The 18617-nt window shown below is 36.5% G+C and overlaps 1 protein-coding gene across 1 annotated transcript in view; it reads right to left on the bottom strand.

Annotated features, from left to right (window-relative positions):
• Positions 1-18617, bottom strand: part of ndrg2 (NDRG family member 2) — a 45295-nt gene that overhangs the window by 14190 nt on the left and 12488 nt on the right. The window contains exon 2 of the mRNA XM_059354679.1: positions 414-496. Coding sequence (XP_059210662.1) covers positions 414-485 — 72 coding nt within the window. The 5' untranslated portion in view covers positions 486-496. The remainder of the gene's footprint in view (positions 1-413; positions 497-18617) is intronic.

The following is an 18617-nucleotide window of genomic DNA, read 5'->3' as shown; positions in this document are numbered from 1 at the left end:
TCTCTCTCTCTCTCTCTCTCTCTCTCTCTCTCTCGCGCTCTCTCTCTCTCTCTCTCTCTCTCTCTCGCTCTCTCTCTCTCTCTCGCTCTCGCTCCCTTGGGGCTTTGACGTCAAACCGACATATCTGAGCCAGCGCTGCAGCTGTGCACAAACACACACAGCCGTGCACACACAAACACACACATGTGTTCTTCCCAACACATGTTGTCATATGTAGGATTTGCTCAGACTCAAAAGCGTGCACAAATGCTCTCACACACACACAGAAACCCTTTGCTTTTCTGTCACACACATACACACTCTCTGCCATTTAACTGTAGATTCAGATTGTGTCTGTTTCTCCAAGCTTGTATAACATTTAAGTCAGCCAGTATATGTGTGTGTGTGTGTGTGTGTGTGTGTGTGTCTCTGACCTTGGCATCAGCCTGACCCGTGAGTAAAGGCTTCTCCTCCGTGATGGCGATCTCCTGCATTTCCGTGGTCATGGTGTCACCTCCTGTACAGGTGAAAAGAAGAAACCAGAGCATGAGGATCTGAAGCTGCTTCAGCTGTTTCTGTTCTCTGTCATCCTAACACAAACATTTGACTCAACCGGTGAGCCAAACACACACAGAGTGATTAAATACGGCCTGTCCCCCTCTGGGACGCTGCTTCGGCTGTGGGACCTTATGAAAGTTAATTAGCAATTAGTGCCGGCAGAGATGAGCAGAAGAGGATTGTGGGGCAGAGAAAGAAAGAGCTGGAGGAGAAGAAGAGGGGGGGTCGGTGTATGGGCAGTTTGGGAAGGTGGTGACATGAGGAAAGCATAACGACATGAAGGTACACTATAAAATACACCAAAAAAACAACAACTGAAATTTACTGTATTATTTTACAGGGTTTTCTTTTTTTTTCTGCATCAAGTGAAAAATGTAATTACTTCTATTACAAATATTAACCATAAAATAAAAGTTAGTATCTATAAATTAATATAATTAAACATTATACTTCTTTTTTTTTTTTTTTACAGGATTATTAATTTGCTTAATCGTCTTGATTGAATTACAGTAAATTTGATGTCAGAATTTTAGAAAAAAATAAGGCAACTTTCAGTTTTTTTATTTTATTTTTAATTTAATGTTAAAAAAAAATCTAAAATAATGGTAAAAAGTCTGGCAGCAAAAGTTGCCAAACACAATAAAACAACAACAACAACAATAATAATAATAATCATAATAAAACAATTAAAAAAAAGGTATTTTCTGTAAAATAACTTACTGTTGTTTACTGTTATTTGATGGTAAGTGTTTATCTTTTGAGATTTTAGATTTAATTTTAAAAAATACATATATATTAATATATAATTAATTTTTATATTAAATTTAAAGTTCTACTGTAAGAAACACAGAAAGTTGCCTTAATTTTACATTCAGCAATATGATGTGTATTTTTCCAAATTTTTTTGTTACATAAATATTACTGTAATTAAACATTACATCATTAAGAAACTGAATATACTGTAACAAAACAAAAAAAAGTATGGTATAATGTTCCATTATATTAATTTACAGATTTCAACTTTTATTTTTGGTATATATTTGTAATAAAAGTAATATAACTTTGTATAGCATTTGCATTTAATGTAAGAAAAAAACAAGAAAAAAATCTGTTAAAAAAAATACAGTAAATTTCTGGAAATTAACTAAGATCTTTTTTTAAATGGTAAAAAAAAATCTGGCAGCAGAAGTTGCCAAAGCCGTAACTTATTTCACTGATTATTATTATTATTATTTATTTTTACTTTAATATGATGATAAGTGTTGCTGACAGACTTTTTAGCATTTTTTCTTTACAATTTATTCTTATATTTTTATAAGACTAAAAAAAAAAAAAAGTAAAATTTTCCATTATTTTAATTTACACATTTGAACTTTTATTTCATGGTTAATAATTGTATTAAAAGTAAGTTAACCTTTTATGGCATTTGAATTTAATGTAGAAAAAACAAGAAAAACCCTGTAAAATAATACACTATATTTCTGGTAAATAATAATAATTAAAAAAAAAAAAATTTTAAATGGTAAAATCTCTGTCAGTGAAAGTGTCCAAACACTTCAAATACCATCAAATAACAGCTCCAAACCATAACTTATTTTACTGATTATTAATAGGGATGAAGGACACATATACAATGCCTCACTTTCAAGTGTTTTCACGATCATTTGGAATAAGATTGCCACCACCAGTGTAGGTATAATTGATTTATACATATTTAACAATCTACATGTGAAATTTGATTTATGTACATGGAGATTTACATGTCTAATTACATTATGAAAGTAACTCTGATGAGAGAAAGCAGTAAGAACACTTGGCCGACACTCAGCCAACGATCTTAAAAGTACAATCTGTATTTTTACTGTTCTGTATTTTATTGTGAAGGACAGAAGTACGGTCCAGGTGTGTTGATTTATTGTTTTACAGTGAGAGAAGTGTTCGATTTGGGATACAGTTAGCGCACGGCTAATTCACAGGCGTTAGCGTCCTTTAGCCGATTCTGGTAAACCCGAGGCTAACGTACACGGTTAAAACAGTATAAGGTTTGAAAGATAAGAAGTTAGACTTTAGTTTCACACCATTTAATTAATTGGAAGCATAACAGGATCATTTATATTAGTAGTTAATGTGAAATTTTGATAGAATCTCAGCCGAACGTTGTCCGACTTGGGCTTTCCACTATGCTAATCCTCTTGTATTTCTGTGTGTTTTACCTATGGCTAAGCCCCGCCCCCTCCACTCACTCGGACAAACTGTCAACATTCGGTGACGGGCGCTATGGCAGCTGTGACAGTCAGAGAAATTTCACAGGAGGCAATTAATCATTTTTGGAGACAGAAAAATGAAATATCATCTCGAAGTCACCAAAAGGGCCTTCATTAACAGGTTAGAGGTTTTCACTCGTCTTTTCACCCCACTGACACCGCTCATTCCGCTGCTTGTTGTAAACAAACAGAGATCGCTAAGTGAACACCTCCTGCAGCAGCAGCACATACACACTGTACTGCTACAGAGCTAACTGTAGCTAACTGCCGCTAACAGGTCGGCCGGCTCGTTAGCTAGAGGCTCTTGTTAACGAGCCGGCCGACCTCGTTAGCGCTCGTTAAGACGGAGTCGCTGGATTTGATATTGATAGATATTGATTTCTTACGGCACACTTGTGTGCCGCGGAACAGCGGTTGGAAATCACTGCCATAGGGAACCGGGTTACTGCTCCCATATTATTGGGCTATACCTTGTGTCAGAGTTGCATGTACCCCATGCACACCGTTTGACCATTTTAAACTTAAAATCTCAACAAAAAACACATAAAAATGATTGAAAACGGACTAACTCCAATGCATTTCAATGGATGTGGAAGCAGAGAATGTCCGAGTGTATTGAGTTAGCTATGCGCACTGTGATTGGCTCATCGCGTTTGGGGGTGTGGCTTAGCCATGCAAGTTTGCAAACTGCAGCTTTATCCAACTTAATTCTCAGTTTTTTTTTTTGCAGTTGAGGTGAAACAAGGCGACACAGGATGTGCGACATGAGAAACGCTGCAGGGAGGAGCGAATGTGACAATTAAGAGTCAGATAACGAAGGAGAGAAGGAAAAAACACTTTGTACTGCATTACTTTTATCTGAGGAAGGTTAGCAGAGCATGTCGACTGCTTTCACACCTCTGCAGCCACAGAGTGTGTTGCTGTGTGTTTCTGTGTGTGAGGAGTTAAATGGCGAGCCCCAGGGCAGCACTGAGGTGGCTGCTCAGAGACGCAGAGGCAGTTAATTTCATTGACGTTGGCACATCGATCTGTCTGCAGGTCTGGGAATTCAAACTGAAGTCTGAACAATCAGACCGCAGACATGCTGCAGAATTAATTATTCTTACAGACGAGCTGGCCAAAGACTTCTCGACTTCACTCCCACTGTATTATTTATTTTTCATGGCAGTATTTGACATTTTATCACTTCGTAGATTCTCCACCAGTAACTATGTTGGACAGAAACGGATAAATGGAATCTAAGCACGAGAAAACTGAGCAAAATGTGGTAGGTAGTTTAACATTAATTAGTTTTATAACAATCTCAGAACTCCTTTAGGCTTAAAGGGAATATTAAAATCCTCCTATAGAGAAGCATGTAAAAATATTCTGCAATAATCAATATTCTGTTTAACGTGGCATTTCCACCTATAAAGTAAAATATAGTAATATAGTAAATAAATAAATAAACATTAATATATATACATAAATTAAAAAGGAAAAAATATAAACAATAATTAAATTAATGCTAACATGTATAATAGCTATATATATAAATAATTTAAAAAATATATATATATCTATATATACACACATACATGAATTAAGATGATAAAATATATATGACTAATAATTATTAAAAACACTTTAATAACATTAATAATAAATTATTAATAATAATAATGATATATAGATTAAAAAAATACAGAAATTATATATATATACATATATATATATATATATATATATATATATATATTAAATCGGACAATAAAATTCAAATATCTGACCTTCTCATGGAAATTTCCTGGAAACACTGAACTACAGAAACAATAATATTATGTATGCAATATGCGATGGAGAGATCCCTGAGCACAGAACCAAAGTCTTCCTCAGAGTCAGTATTTTTAGTATTTATAAAGAATTTATAGAGTTTTAAAGGGTTGGTTCTCTTCTGCTTTACAGAATGATTGACAACAGCACAAGCTGAACACAATAAGGGAGAAACTTCATGAGCAAACACATTTTTCATGCCTCATGCTTGCATCATGTAACGCGACCCACAATATAATACACATGGCTTTTCCATAAGGTCCTGACACAGATATGATAAAATATAAAGAAGCAGGAGAGTCCAGAGTTCCTGCTCAGAGGAAAGAAATGAAAAAACAAACATGATGAATGTTTACTGCATTCACCTTCTGACATCACTTGTGTGTGTTTTTCATGCTCCCATAAACCGATGACTGTATTCTGTGTGTGTGTGTGTGTGTCTGTGTGTGTGTGCTGCCCCGGGGGAGCCTGAGTTTCTCTGGGTCTCAAACGGAAGTGATTAGTCACCAAAGCAGCCCCCAACCCCACCAAAACACACACACACACACACACACACACACACACACACACACACATACACACACAATTGTTTTCCCTCTACCTCCTTCTATTCATCAGCTTCGCTCACATTTTGTTTTTCTGTGTCGTTTGTATGATAAATCGCATGTTGCACGCCAGCACAGAGATTTTTTTTAATGCTGATATACTTTAAAAAAATTTTTTTTTTTAAACATTTATGTATTTATCTATTATTATATTTATCATTTATTATAATTCATTAATTTATTCATCATTATATGTATTATATTTATTATTATGAATTAATTTGTTTATTATATTTTATAATATATAAAAGTACATTTGAAAATTCTAAGATGCTGCTGCCACTACAGAAAATAATTGAGCATTTTTGTGTGTTGTACCAATTTTGCACCAATATAACCGTGCAAAGGTCCTCAGAGGGCTACTCTCTCAAACAAATACCTTCAAATAATATTTAACATTATCTACATAACTTCATACAATCAATTCTAGCACAAAAGATAACAAATATGAACTATTTACATGTTTCCAGCCTCTCCTGTCCTCTCCCCTCAGCTCTGTGTAAACACATTTTCAGTGAATATTTGTCACGTGACCGTTCGTCTCAGCAGAATCAATCATGGCTTCACAGTGTCTCTGAGGAGCAGAATTTAATGTTTTTAACAGGATCTAGTTATTACAAAAGCTTTATTTTAAATGAGACGTGTAGAATAAACTGATTTTGTTTTAAGCTTCACTTTGGTAACTTTTCATAAAGGAAAGTTTTGTATCCTATGATCCGTTCAAGGACTGTCAGAAAGTTCGAACTCTGGCGGTAGAGCCTGTTTTTACAGTTTCTTTCTATGATAAACGGTGTGATCTTGGCGATCTTTTAAGGAAAACATTCCTATCGAAGATGGAAGTCCTGCAGCCTTTTTGTTTTGGTCTGGATGGACATGTCTCATATACTGTCCAATCGTCCACTTGCTATGTGAGACATTTGTCGCTCATACCAAAGTCGGCAGCTGCTCCCTGAAACCTGGCCTTGAACCTTTCAGCCATTCAGACTCGCTGACATTGTAGATTGCTGTTTTTATAGTCCTGGCATGTCCTGAGATGACTGCAGAGTAATAATAATTTGTTTATATGCTCCTCTGTGTATATTAATAGCTCTCTGGTATGGCACCGTTTGGATGTTTGCAAAGGAGAGTTATGCTGCAACAGGATCTCTGCGGTGTTTCCGTTTATAGCTTGTGATCCACCAGGAATCCACAAACACACTGAAATTCTTCTAACAAGCAACACAAAAATACTCTTTAAAATACAAGTCAAGTCAAAGTTAATTAGTTAACTCTTTTTCATTTTCTGAGCTCCTTATATGTTGATTTCTGCTTTCCTTTTAATAATTTAAACGTACTGTTTTTATCAATTATTTTTTTTATTTTGAGGTTTAATTTTATGCAGAACTGCAGGCTGTTTACACAGAGCACAGAGGAGAGGACAGGACAGGAGGCTTTCAATAGAGGTTGTAAAAATGTGAATAGTTGAATATGTATAGCCCTGAACTTTGAATTAGGCCATGGAGATTGTATGATGATGATTAGTCATCGCGAGAAATTTCAGGTCGATTACGGTGATCAGCTGTTAACATATTTACTCGATCAAACATGTCGGAAATGTACGGGACAACAGCTAATCAGAGTCAAACTTTTCCTGCTCCGCTACTGTTTGTAAGTTGCTGGAGAAGTAAACAGAAAGACCGAACGTGGAGCTAAAAGCAGAGGTGAGGGCAGTGAAATAGATGTCAGCCATGACTTGGAGCAATAAACCAGGAGGAACAGGTGAATGTTGAGAAAGAGCAAAGGAAATTATAATCTATCAGCTGCTGTATTGAAAGAAAACTAACATTCACAGCACGGCAATTCACACACAGGTGAGTGTCGGAGCGACTATGGTGCGTTCAAGAGCGTGGGACATAGGGGTGGGCGATATGGCCCTAAAAGATTATCACGATATTTCGGGGAATTTTTGCGATAACGATATTCTAGACGATATTACAAAATATTGGAAAATATATAGAAAATATGATTTTTTAGTCTGTATAAAAATTAAAAAACGTTCAACAAAATATAAATCAATCATAAATCTAAAATGTAGTGTAAAGTGCAAATCTCAACAGTTGCCAAATACAAAAAAATACTCGTGACTCTTGAGTATTAGCAAATAATTAAAAAAATAACCATCTAGGGGCGAAAATGTTGTACATTTTTAAGTACGATGCATCAATCTTGCCACTTTCAGAGCTAAATATGAGCAAACACCGCACATAACATTTTCACAGTCAACAGGACTTTCCACTAGGACATGGAGTAGCCAGACAGTATTGAATAACAGCTGGCTAGGGGAGAATCTTTTTTCATAAAAGTCCAAATTTGGTGCCTCTCACACATTCTAATGCCACTATTCCATCATATACACTGATCTTAATCATTGCATATTTTAATGAAATATTGTAAAGGAGAACAAAGGTTCTTGTATGTTTTATTTAAGGCATCTTATTTTGACAGTCTTCTTGTAAATTCTGTGGTGGATTTAACACACTGTGGTCTTATTTTGAAAGCTGCATTATTTAGCGACAGGAAGTAATAGTAGCTTTTTTTTATTAAAACAACTTTAATTGTTAGCTAATGTTAGCTAGCGGCTAACGAATGGCATAATAAAACAGTGTGTTCGGACTGTTTGGACCTCTGACAGGCCTGGACAGGTTGATAGTATTTAGTTTGGCGCCCGCACACGCAGACGCACATAGAGAGATGATGTGGGGGCGGGACTGACAGGCAGGTAGGCACGGCAGCTCGGTATATTCAGTGTGTGTGTTAGTGTGTGAATGTGCGCGCATGTCTTTCAGGAGGACGGAGAGGTGGGTCGGGGTTTTGACTGACTGACGGGTGACAGACACGCAAAAATAACTTTATATCATGAATAGTGTAGATATACTTTCAGTAGTTTGAAATGTGACGTTAGAGCAGCACATGACATATATCTACTAGTGGGACATATTTCGTACAACAACAAATCTGTTTAACTATCTGAAGAAGTTCCACCCAAGTGATTATGTGGAAAGTATGAAAATGCGAGTAGAGTCTGCAGAGCCTGCCACTGCTGCCAGCACATGTAGCATTAGCAGTTCAGCTAGCGGACCAAAGCAGCAATCAATCGCATCATCATTTACGCCATACGAACAACATTCCAAGAGGAGAAATTAGGCTCACAATTTGTCTACTTTGGGTCTTACGTACCTGCAAAAACACTCAGGACTGTAAAGTAGTTCACCGTTATTTTATGTTTTTCTACATTTGTTGAGTAAAATTTGTTTTGTTGTATTTTTCTATGTTCATCTTACTTCATTTGCTTTGTTATTTACTTCGTATGTTATTAAAATATTGAACTAATCTCTAGTTCATATAGTTTTCAGTACAGATTCTTTAAAACTGGCAGTTTAAAAACAATATAAAAAAATCGTGATAATAATAGAGATCGGACGATATGAAAAAATATATTGTGATCATTTTTTTTGCCATATCGCCCAGCCCTACTCTGTATTATTAACATTTATTCAGTATTATAGGCAGATATTATCAGCTGCTGAATCCTGCAGACGGACAAGGTGCTAGAAAAAAAAAAAAAAAGCAGTCACATGACAAAGAGCACATTAAGCAGCATCGATACGGGTCTCATGTAACTCGCCCATTATACTTAATCTGCTGCCACACACACACACACACACACACTCCTCCACATACAGTTTCCTGATGCTGCAACATTTTAATCGGCCTAACTCCCTCCATCATCCATCTTTCTGTATCTCTGCCTCCGCCTCTCTCTGAGTCAGTGTGTTTTGGAGCGTGTAATAACTGCTAAACTGCACAGGAGGCACCGTCTGTCACCACGGAGAGAGGAGCACGGAGATGGAGAGGAAAAAAAAGGTAGAAAAAAATAACAAAACAGGGAAGAGAACATGCTGGCCGGCTGAGAAAAGGGAAGAAAGTGACTCATTTGCCTCAAACTCTATACTTCCACATTTCAGCTGTCAGAAAACAGTTGTTCTGCTCATCTGTTGCACCGAGCAGGTTCCTCGTCTCAGATATCAGCCCCAGCTTGATTCAGGCACGTTCATAATCATGCAGAGAGACGACACACACAATCTTGAACCCTCCCTTCCCCCCTCATCCTCCTTTTTTTCTTTTTTTTCGAGTCGTGCTGGCTCCATCTCTTCATCCTTTGACGCATGGCGATGTCACCGTGCAGCAGCTCTGGATTCAGGCTGCCAAACGCCACTCTGAACTCCCCACAAGCTGATTTGAGTAAAACTGTGAGCTGCAGGTTCTGGATGACGTTTCAGAGAAAATCCAGAGCGGAAAGATGACGCTCAAATCAGACTCGAGCTGATGTTAAACCCTCTGAACCCCCAAATGTATGTTTGCTTTAGAAGATTCTCAAAAATAAGTTTATTGTAGAAAGAAACTGTAAAAACAGGCATTATAGTCAGAATTTGAAATTTTTAGTCAGTCCTTGAACGAATGATAGGTTAAGAATGTTTTCATTAGAAAAAGTAACCAAAATGAAGCTCAAAATTGTGATATTTCTGTCAAAATCTCGTTATTCTACATGTCTCATTTAAAATAAAGTGTTTGTAATAACTAGATCCTGTTCAAAACATTAAATTCTGCTCCTCAGAGACACTGTGAAGCCATGATTGATTCTGCTGAGACGAACAGTCACGTGACAAATATTCACTGAAAATCTGTTTACACAGAGCTGAGAGGAGAGGACAGGAGAGGCTGTAAACATGTAAATAATTTTACCCCAAAATTAAGGCAACTGTAAATGTAAAATTTAATGTAAAAATAAATAAATAAAATATAATAATAATAATAATTTATACATACATATATATATATATATATAAAGTAAACAAACACGAAAAGGTTAAAAAGCTGGCCAGCATGAGTTGCCAAACATTTACTGTCATATACTAAGTAAAAAAATAAATTAAAAAAACTTTCATCATTCAACAAATATATATATATATTTTTATTTTTTTAAATATACATACTTACTGTATATTATCTGTATTTTTTAAAATAAATTATCTGTAAAAAAATAAACATTAACAGTCATATTAAAGTAAAAACACTTTAAAAGTTATTCTACAGATATATATTGTATATTATCTGTATTTTTTAATAAATTATCTGTAAAATAACATAATGTCAAATTACAGTAAACAACCATAAGTGTTTGTCAACTTTTGCTACCCAACTTTTAACTTTTTATTTTCTTTTTTACAGTGTATATAGGGGACCTGGTTTCCTTGCTATCTTCCCTTATAGCTCCATGATCTGCTTTCTGTCAGCACATTTCATCACTCTGGCTCCGCGCTGCTTTTGATGTGCAACATACCAGGAAACACAGACGGGCCAGACGCTCAGAGCTGAACTGGCTGGTAGAGAGCTGCAGTCTGCCAGCAGGGACGCACTTCTCCGTCTATACGAGGCGTCCAGAACTCTCCAACCTGCGCCAGCTGACTCCAAGTTTGATACATCAGAGCTGAATATTTTATCTTGTGCATTAAGACAGAAACAGCTCTCACAGACTGCGAAATATCGACAGAAATAACCTGCAATCAGACACGAGCAGAGGTGATATAACGAGTCAAACTAAAACTTTCTCTCCCTCCGTCTCCATCTGCCCTCTCCTCCTTATTTTAATCTTTCTCATAGCTCTGCACTCGTCTCTCTCTCTCTCCATCCATCTTTTGTCACGCTGCTGACTTTTCATTCTCTCCATTTCTGCCAGTCATCGCTCCTCGTTCTGTGTCTCACTGTAGCTCTTTGTCTCCTTCCTGCCTTCCTCTTTCTGTCTCTTTCTCTCTTCTTGAAAAGGAAAAATGGGCAGTAAACAGTTCTGCTGCTTCCATTTGCTCTCTCTCTCTCTCCGTCTCTCTTTCTCTCTTTCTTTCTGCAGCCACCAGTGTTTGCAGCTCTGCCCATTCAAACAGCCAGACACAACAGTGTGCTGAAGTAGGGCACTGAGCATTAAGGTCACCTATATTGAGAGTGAAGGCAGAAGGCTGAAAGGTTACAGAGGCGGCGTTCAGGATGTGAAGACGTTTCAGGCTAGACAACATGTCAAAGTCTGTGACATCATTTCCTTTCAGCAGCTCAACAGTGGGCTACAATGCACTATAAAAAATATACATATTTTTCAGAAATTTACTGCATACGTTTTTTTGGTGTTTCTATATTAAGTGCAAATGGCATAAATTAAGTGAATTCATTTTATTGCAAATATTAACCATAAAATGAATATAACAGGACATTATAACTTTTTTTACAGTATTATTTAATGGTTGTTTAATGGTCTTGAATGTTAAATTACATTGAATTCTGGGTAAAAAATACAAAACCCACATTATATTGCTAAATGTAAAATAAAGGCCACTTTCTGTTTTTTTTTTTACAGTAAAACTTTAAATTTAATGTAAAAAAACAACAACCCCAAAATAAAAAAAATGTTTTATTGTCAAATTAAAGTAAAAAATGTTTTATAATTCTACATATATATTTTTTAAATAAAGATATTTACTGTATGTTATCCATATTTTTTATTTACATTCTTAAAACTTTTTTTTTTTACATTAAATCTGAAGTATTACTGAAAGAAAGCAAAAAGTTGCCTTAATTTTACATTTAACAATATAATGTGGGTTTTTTTAAATATATTTTTTACATTGAATTCACTGTAATTTAACATTCAAAGCCATTAAGCTATTGAATAGTACTGTGAAAAAAACATATGTCTCATTTATTAATTTACATATTTAAATATTTGTTTTTGTTTTGTTTGTTTGTTTCATTTATTATATCATTATTATATACATTTATGGAATTAACACTTACAACAAAAACCCAGTTAAATAAAACAAAAATTACTTTTTTTTTTTTTACAGTGTATCTTGAGGTTAGAGGTCATAGGAAACCATCAAAAAAGTAAAAAAAAAAAAAAAAAAAAAAAAAGTCAGTTCTGTTCGTCTCTTGTGGTGACACATTTACTTAAAAAACAAAACAGAATAATGAGCCTCGATATGCAACCGTTCTCTTTTTTTATTCTCTAACAAAGTAGAACAGACTTAAAAAAAAAACTCTTCAGGGAAAAAAAGTCAGGTAGTTCTTTTTCTTGTATTTCCAAACTGAAGTCACTGGAGATTTACGGTTTTCACTCGACAATAGAGGAACATGCAAGCATGCATTTCACACAAATGTATCACCCTGCTCACACACGCACACGCACACACACACACACACACGCACACACACGCGCACACACACAGACCCAGGTGTTGAGGCCATAAAGGCTCCCAGGACCGAATCTGTTCTGTGTCCTGCAGTAAATCGTGTTAGTGCGCGGTGCTTGGCTGCTACCACACCTGGGTACCGCTGTGTCACTTTCACACGTTTAGCATGGTGATGTGCAGCTCTGCCTCAGGCTGGATGTTACAATGCAGCGCTGTGATGTATGGAGAGGGAAATAAACAGATGGAACAGCTTTTTCCTGCATGTTTTTTGACGCCCTGCTGCATCTGTGCAGCTGTAAAATGGACAGTTAACTATAACTGCAGGTAGTTTACTCTGTTTACATTCATTACACTATCAGCCTGCAGGCTCATCTATTTACATTTCCTATAATTTGTTTATACAGTATATTATGGCTGTTATTGATTCCCTGGATCCGTTTCTTCTTCAATCACTGCTGCAATAACCTCATTACCACACGGAAATCAATAATCAATAAGGATTCATCTTATCTTACAGGAGAACTGATCCTGATGATATGAACCCCAATGTATGTTTTATATATATATATATATATATATGTTTATAAATAGACTGTTTAGAGTAGAAAGAAACTATAAAAAAAGGCATTATCATCAGGATTGGAACTTTCTGGCGGTCTCTGAATGGATCATAGGTAACAAAAGTTTGTGTTAGAAAAAGTAACCAAAACAAAGCTTAAAATTTTGATATTTCTGTCCGAATCACTTTATTCTACACATCTCAGCTAAAGATAAACCCTTTGTACTAACCAGATCCTGTTAAAAACATTAAATTCTGCTCCTCAGCGACACTGTGAAGCCATGATTGATTCTGCTGAGACGAACGGTCACATGACAAATATTCACTGAAAATCTGTTTACACAGAGCTGAGAGGAGAGGACAGGAGAGGCTGGGAAAAAGTAAATAGTTCAATTTTTATAGCATATATTCATGACACTTGTGGGCACTTGGAAAAGTGTTTATATATATTCCATTTTATTCCAATTTTAAAAAATAATTTATCAGAGAAATTTCTTGCTTTTTTCCTTTTTTTTAATGATTTATGTCATTATAACTGTGTTATTCTGCACAAAAGACATGTTTGAGTTGATTCCACTTCTAGCCATGATTGTGCTGATTCCATAGAGCTGCAGGACTTATAGATTGTATATATAATACATAGAAGGCCACAGTGAGTAAAATGCAAAAATAGCAAAAAAAACGCCTTGAAACAGCTTGTTGGGGTTCAGAGGGTTAAGAAATGGTGTGAAGGATGAATTGGAATTGGAGTTAAACTCACAAACTGAAATACCTGCCACCGCCATCGTGATATTTATGAGGATGAAATGGATCAGCTGCTCTATTTGCGAATAACCTTTTGTCGAAGAGCACTCTCACCTTTCAAGACAGGCCGAGACTGGATGTCTGAGTGGAGGTGAGATCATGATGGAGGGAATAATAGGCGGCTCGAAAATGAAAAGAACAATCGAGCTGAGCCTCTGAGGGATGGCCGGCGGAGGATTTGAGGAGACAAGAGACCAGGGGGATGTGCTGAGAGACAGGGAGAGAGAAAACAGGCTTCTCTAAGCCGCTCTTTCATTCGTGTGTCTTTTTCGGAGAGCCAAGGTGATCCACGTATGCCCGTCCAGCTCCGTGGGAAGCTGCACGGGGAGATTTGAAGGGGGGCAGAGCGAGCAAAGCCTTGGCTCGGAGAGGAGCCGGCGGGCAGCTTTGGCTCCTCTCTGGGTCTCCATGGTGGCTGATGTTGTGCCTCCTTTCTCTCCAGGCATTCGTGGCTCATTTTTCTCTTCGCTCTGACTGTGTTTAGTCCAGCAGACGTAGCAACAGACACCCTCCAAAAAACCTTGATGTAGAAACTGTCTGCAGGAGGTTGGACGTGCTTAGAAACGTACATTAGCACTTGTTGATGCGGGATTTTATAAAGCCACTAAAAGCAAAGGGAGGTTTGTTTCTTGTTGGCGTATCAAACCACAAATTGAATTAGCCTCCAGACACTTCAGCAAGTTAATCAAAACTTCTACCACCTCCAATAAAGCCTGAGGCACAAACACAGCATCAACATTAACCCTCTGAGCACCAACAAGCTGTTTCAGGACCTTTTTTTACTCTTTTTACATTTCAGTCACTGTGTCCTTGTTTATCACTGTAATATTAAATATATAAAAAGAGTATAAGTCCTGCAGCTCTATGGAATCAGCACAATCATGGCTAGAAGTGGGAACAACTCAAACACGTCTTTTGTGCAGAATAACACAGTTATAATGACATGAATCATAAAAAAGGAAAAAGGAAAATTGAATTTCTCTGATAAAATATTAAATTGGAAAAATAAAACTGTCTCCACATGTTATACATATTGAATTATTTACATGTTTCCAGCCTCTCCTGTCCTCTCCCCTCAGCTCTGTATAAACAGATGTTCAGTGCATATTTGTCACCTGACCGTTCGTCTCAGCAGAATCAATCATGGTTTCACAGTGTCTCAGAGGAGCAGAATTTAATGTTTTTAACAGGATCTAGTTATTGCAAAAGCTTTATTTTGGGAGATGTTTTAAATGAGTCATGTAGGGTAAAGTGACAGAAGTTCAAATTTTGATGATAATGCGTTTTTATAGTTTCTTTCTCCGATAAAGGGTGTCATTTTTAGCAATTTTTAAAAGAAAACATATTCAGAGGGTTCACAGGGTTATGCCAAATAGGTTAAAATACCCAACAAAAAAATGGATTGTGTTAAAAATGGTTGAAAAATCATAAAATAATTCAACCCATGACCTACAGGGAAGTCTACTGCACAGAGCAGCAGAACAAACAGTCTGGGTGATAATGAACCAACACGTGCCTCTCTCTTTATCTATGAAATTTAAATTCTCTCTCCTTCATCGACAATCGCCCCTGAACGTCTCATGGCGCCCAGCAGATAGGCTCTCAGTCTGTTCGCTCAGCAGCTCGGAGAGTGTATCAGAGTGCGGTGTGAAGCGAAACCAGTAATTACCTCAACTAATTATGTGAATGTACAACAGACAGCGATTCATTCTGCTCAGGTCTGATGAGAGAGTTAATTCAGCTACATGTAAGGAGAAAAACAGAGCTGAAAGAGACTCAGACGGTGGAATCGATTGTTTCGATCGAGGTCACAGACCAACAGACGAGCACATGATCACAAGAGACCCATGCAGTCACAAGCACACACACACACACACACACATACACTAATTGACCTTCAAGCGAGGGTAAATGTATGATAGAGATGAATGTCTGTGTGATGGTGAGCTCATTGAGGCTGCAGCCAAAAATAAAACAGCCTTTCTTCACGTGGAAGCTCCCAAAACACACGTCTTTAATAAAACATAAGACCCTGCATGGAATACACACGCAGAGAGCTATTTCTAGGGTAGATTAAGAGCACAAAGTTACATTTAGGAAGCATTATCTGGACTGTATTAACTCAAGAAAGGTTCCTGTGACACATTTACTGAGGTTTGAAATGTAGGTTTTCTTGAAAAAGATCGCCAAAGATACACCGTTTATCGTAGAAAGAAACTGTAAAAACAGGCATTGTTGTCTGAATTTGAGCTTTCTGACAGTCCTTGAACAGATCATTAGTTTAGGACAAGCCTTATTCCTAACACAATCCTTTTATTGGAGGGAATTTTCATCTATTTGGCGTACGCAAATTGAGCCCCCTGAATATATAGTTACATTTAAATGGGCAAAAATCCACCATTTGTCCTAGAATTAAACTGTAAAAACAGGCATTATAGTCAAAATTTGAACTTTACGACAGTCCTTGAACAGATCATGGGTTTTGAAAGTTTCCATTAGAAAAAGTAGCCAAAACAAAGCTTAAAATTGTAATATATGTCTCATTTGAAACGTCTCCAAAAATGAAGTGTTTGTAATAACTAGATCCTGTTAAAAACATTAAATTCTGCTCCTCAGAGACACTGTGAAGCCATGATTGATTCTGCTGAGACGAACAGTCACGTGACAAATATTCACTGAAGATCTGTTTACACAGAGCTGAGAGGAGAGGACAGGAGAGGCTAGAAACATGACAATAGTTCAATATGTATAACATGTGGAGACTGTTTTATTTTTCCAATATTCATGACACTTGTGGCTACTTGAAAAAGTGTTTTATATCTAAAATCCATTTTTTTCAAATTTTTAAAAATAACTTATCAGAGAAATTCAACTTGCGTTTTGTCTTTTTTTTTATGATTTATGTCATTATAACAGGGTTATTCTGCACAAAAGACATGTTTGACTTGTTCCCACTTCTAGCCATGATTGTGCTGATTCCATAGAGCTGCAGCACTTATATATTTTATGTATTTTTTTATATATATTGCAGTGAAATACAAGGCCACAGTGAATAAAATGTAAAAAGAGAACGTGATTGCTGAAAGGATTTTCTCCCATTCAGCCTCGACAGGTCGGCCACTTGTCTCTGCAGATAAGCACCAACTTGTAACTGGTGTCCAACTGCCTCCACACCAAACTAGGGAAAAAAAAAGATTCTTGAAGGACCTGGCTTTGTGCTCAGGGTTTTTCTGATTGTGAAACAGGAAGGGGTGCTTCCTTTAAACTGCTGCTATGAAGTTGGAAAAGCACGTAGTCACACAGGCTCAGTGTGGCTGCAGCCAACACCAGCATGGCAGAGTCTGACCTGACTCCACCTAACTGATCCAAAAACAGGCAGAGAGGTGGAGCTGCACGAAGCCTGGCTGCTGAGACACGCCACCTGTCACTCAAAGCGGCCATGCTTTTAATTATGCATAACTTTAAGACTTAATATGAAGCTGCTCTCAACTAAAGAAATTCTTAGCTAACTAACACTCGCATGGTTTTGTTGATAGATCTGTAAATCTATCTTACAGGTGCATCTCAATAAATCAGAATGCCATAGAAAAATGTATTTATGTCAGTAATTCAATTCAAAAAGTGGAAATAACACATTATATAGATCCATTACACACAGAATGAATTAATTTCTAATTATAATGATTATGGCTTACATTTAATGAAGTCCTAAAATTCAGTGTCTCAATTTTTTTTTTAATATTAATCCAACTCAATTCAAATATTTTCTAACGTAAATATTTGTAACCTATGACCCGTTCAAGGACTGTCAGAAAGTTCAAATTTTGATGATTGTCTTTTTTTTACAGTTTCTTTCTAGGATAAACTGTGTATTTTTTTTAAAATCAATTTTGTGTGTAGAAAAAAGTGTTTTTGGCAGATATATCAAAAATTTTAGCTTCGTTTTGGCTACTTTTTGCCGGAATTAAACTTAAACCATTATAAAATGTGTGAATTGTTAAACTCGTTGTCTAGTTATGTTAAAAAGTGAAAACACAGACTTGTTTAAATCAGTTATTGATGCTAAAACGTAACATTTGAGTCCTAACTATGATGAGAGGCGCTCAGGATATTGATGAGTTTAAGTAGATTAATGATATTTCCTGTGTAACTGTAAACAGTGTGTGTTATGTTCAAATATGATTCTGCATCATTAAAACATCTCGAGCAGAGTCGCATCATTACTGCAGAAGCTGTCGTTGAAACGTCACTCAACGATGTCAAACTGTTGCAGCTCTGGGCTCAAACATGAGCAGCTAACGAGGGGGATTCACAGTGCCGGTGGTCCATTATGCAGATAAATTAAATATGTATAAATTAATAATAGATAAGGTGTCCAACAGATTAAAAGGACAGTAAGTGTCTCGTCCTCGCTGCCATGGAGTCAGATTGTGATCGAGCCGGAAGCAGAAATAAATGGAGCCGTGTGAAGTTAATGATTATGAGCCATTACTGCAGCAGGCGCCCAATGGCTTTGATTACTGTTGAGTTATTAAAACACTAATTGCTCGAGTTGTGTGTGTGTGTATGTGTGTGTATGAGAAAACATACACACATAACACACACTGTTTACAGTTACACAGGAAATATCATTAATCTACTTAAACGCATCAATATCCTGAGCGCCACTCATCATTGTAAGGACTCAAATGTTACGTTTTAGCATCAATAACTGATTTAAACAAGTGTGCATTTTCACTTTTTAACATAACTGGACAAAAAG

The sequence above is a fragment of the Centropristis striata genome, chromosome 17 (genome assembly GCF_030273125.1).
Source record: "Centropristis striata isolate RG_2023a ecotype Rhode Island chromosome 17, C.striata_1.0, whole genome shotgun sequence".
Classification (NCBI taxonomy): Eukaryota; Metazoa; Chordata; class Actinopteri; order Perciformes; family Serranidae; genus Centropristis; species Centropristis striata.
The sequence above is the reverse complement of the archived record's forward strand: the minus strand, read 5'-3'. Positions and strand labels throughout refer to the sequence as shown.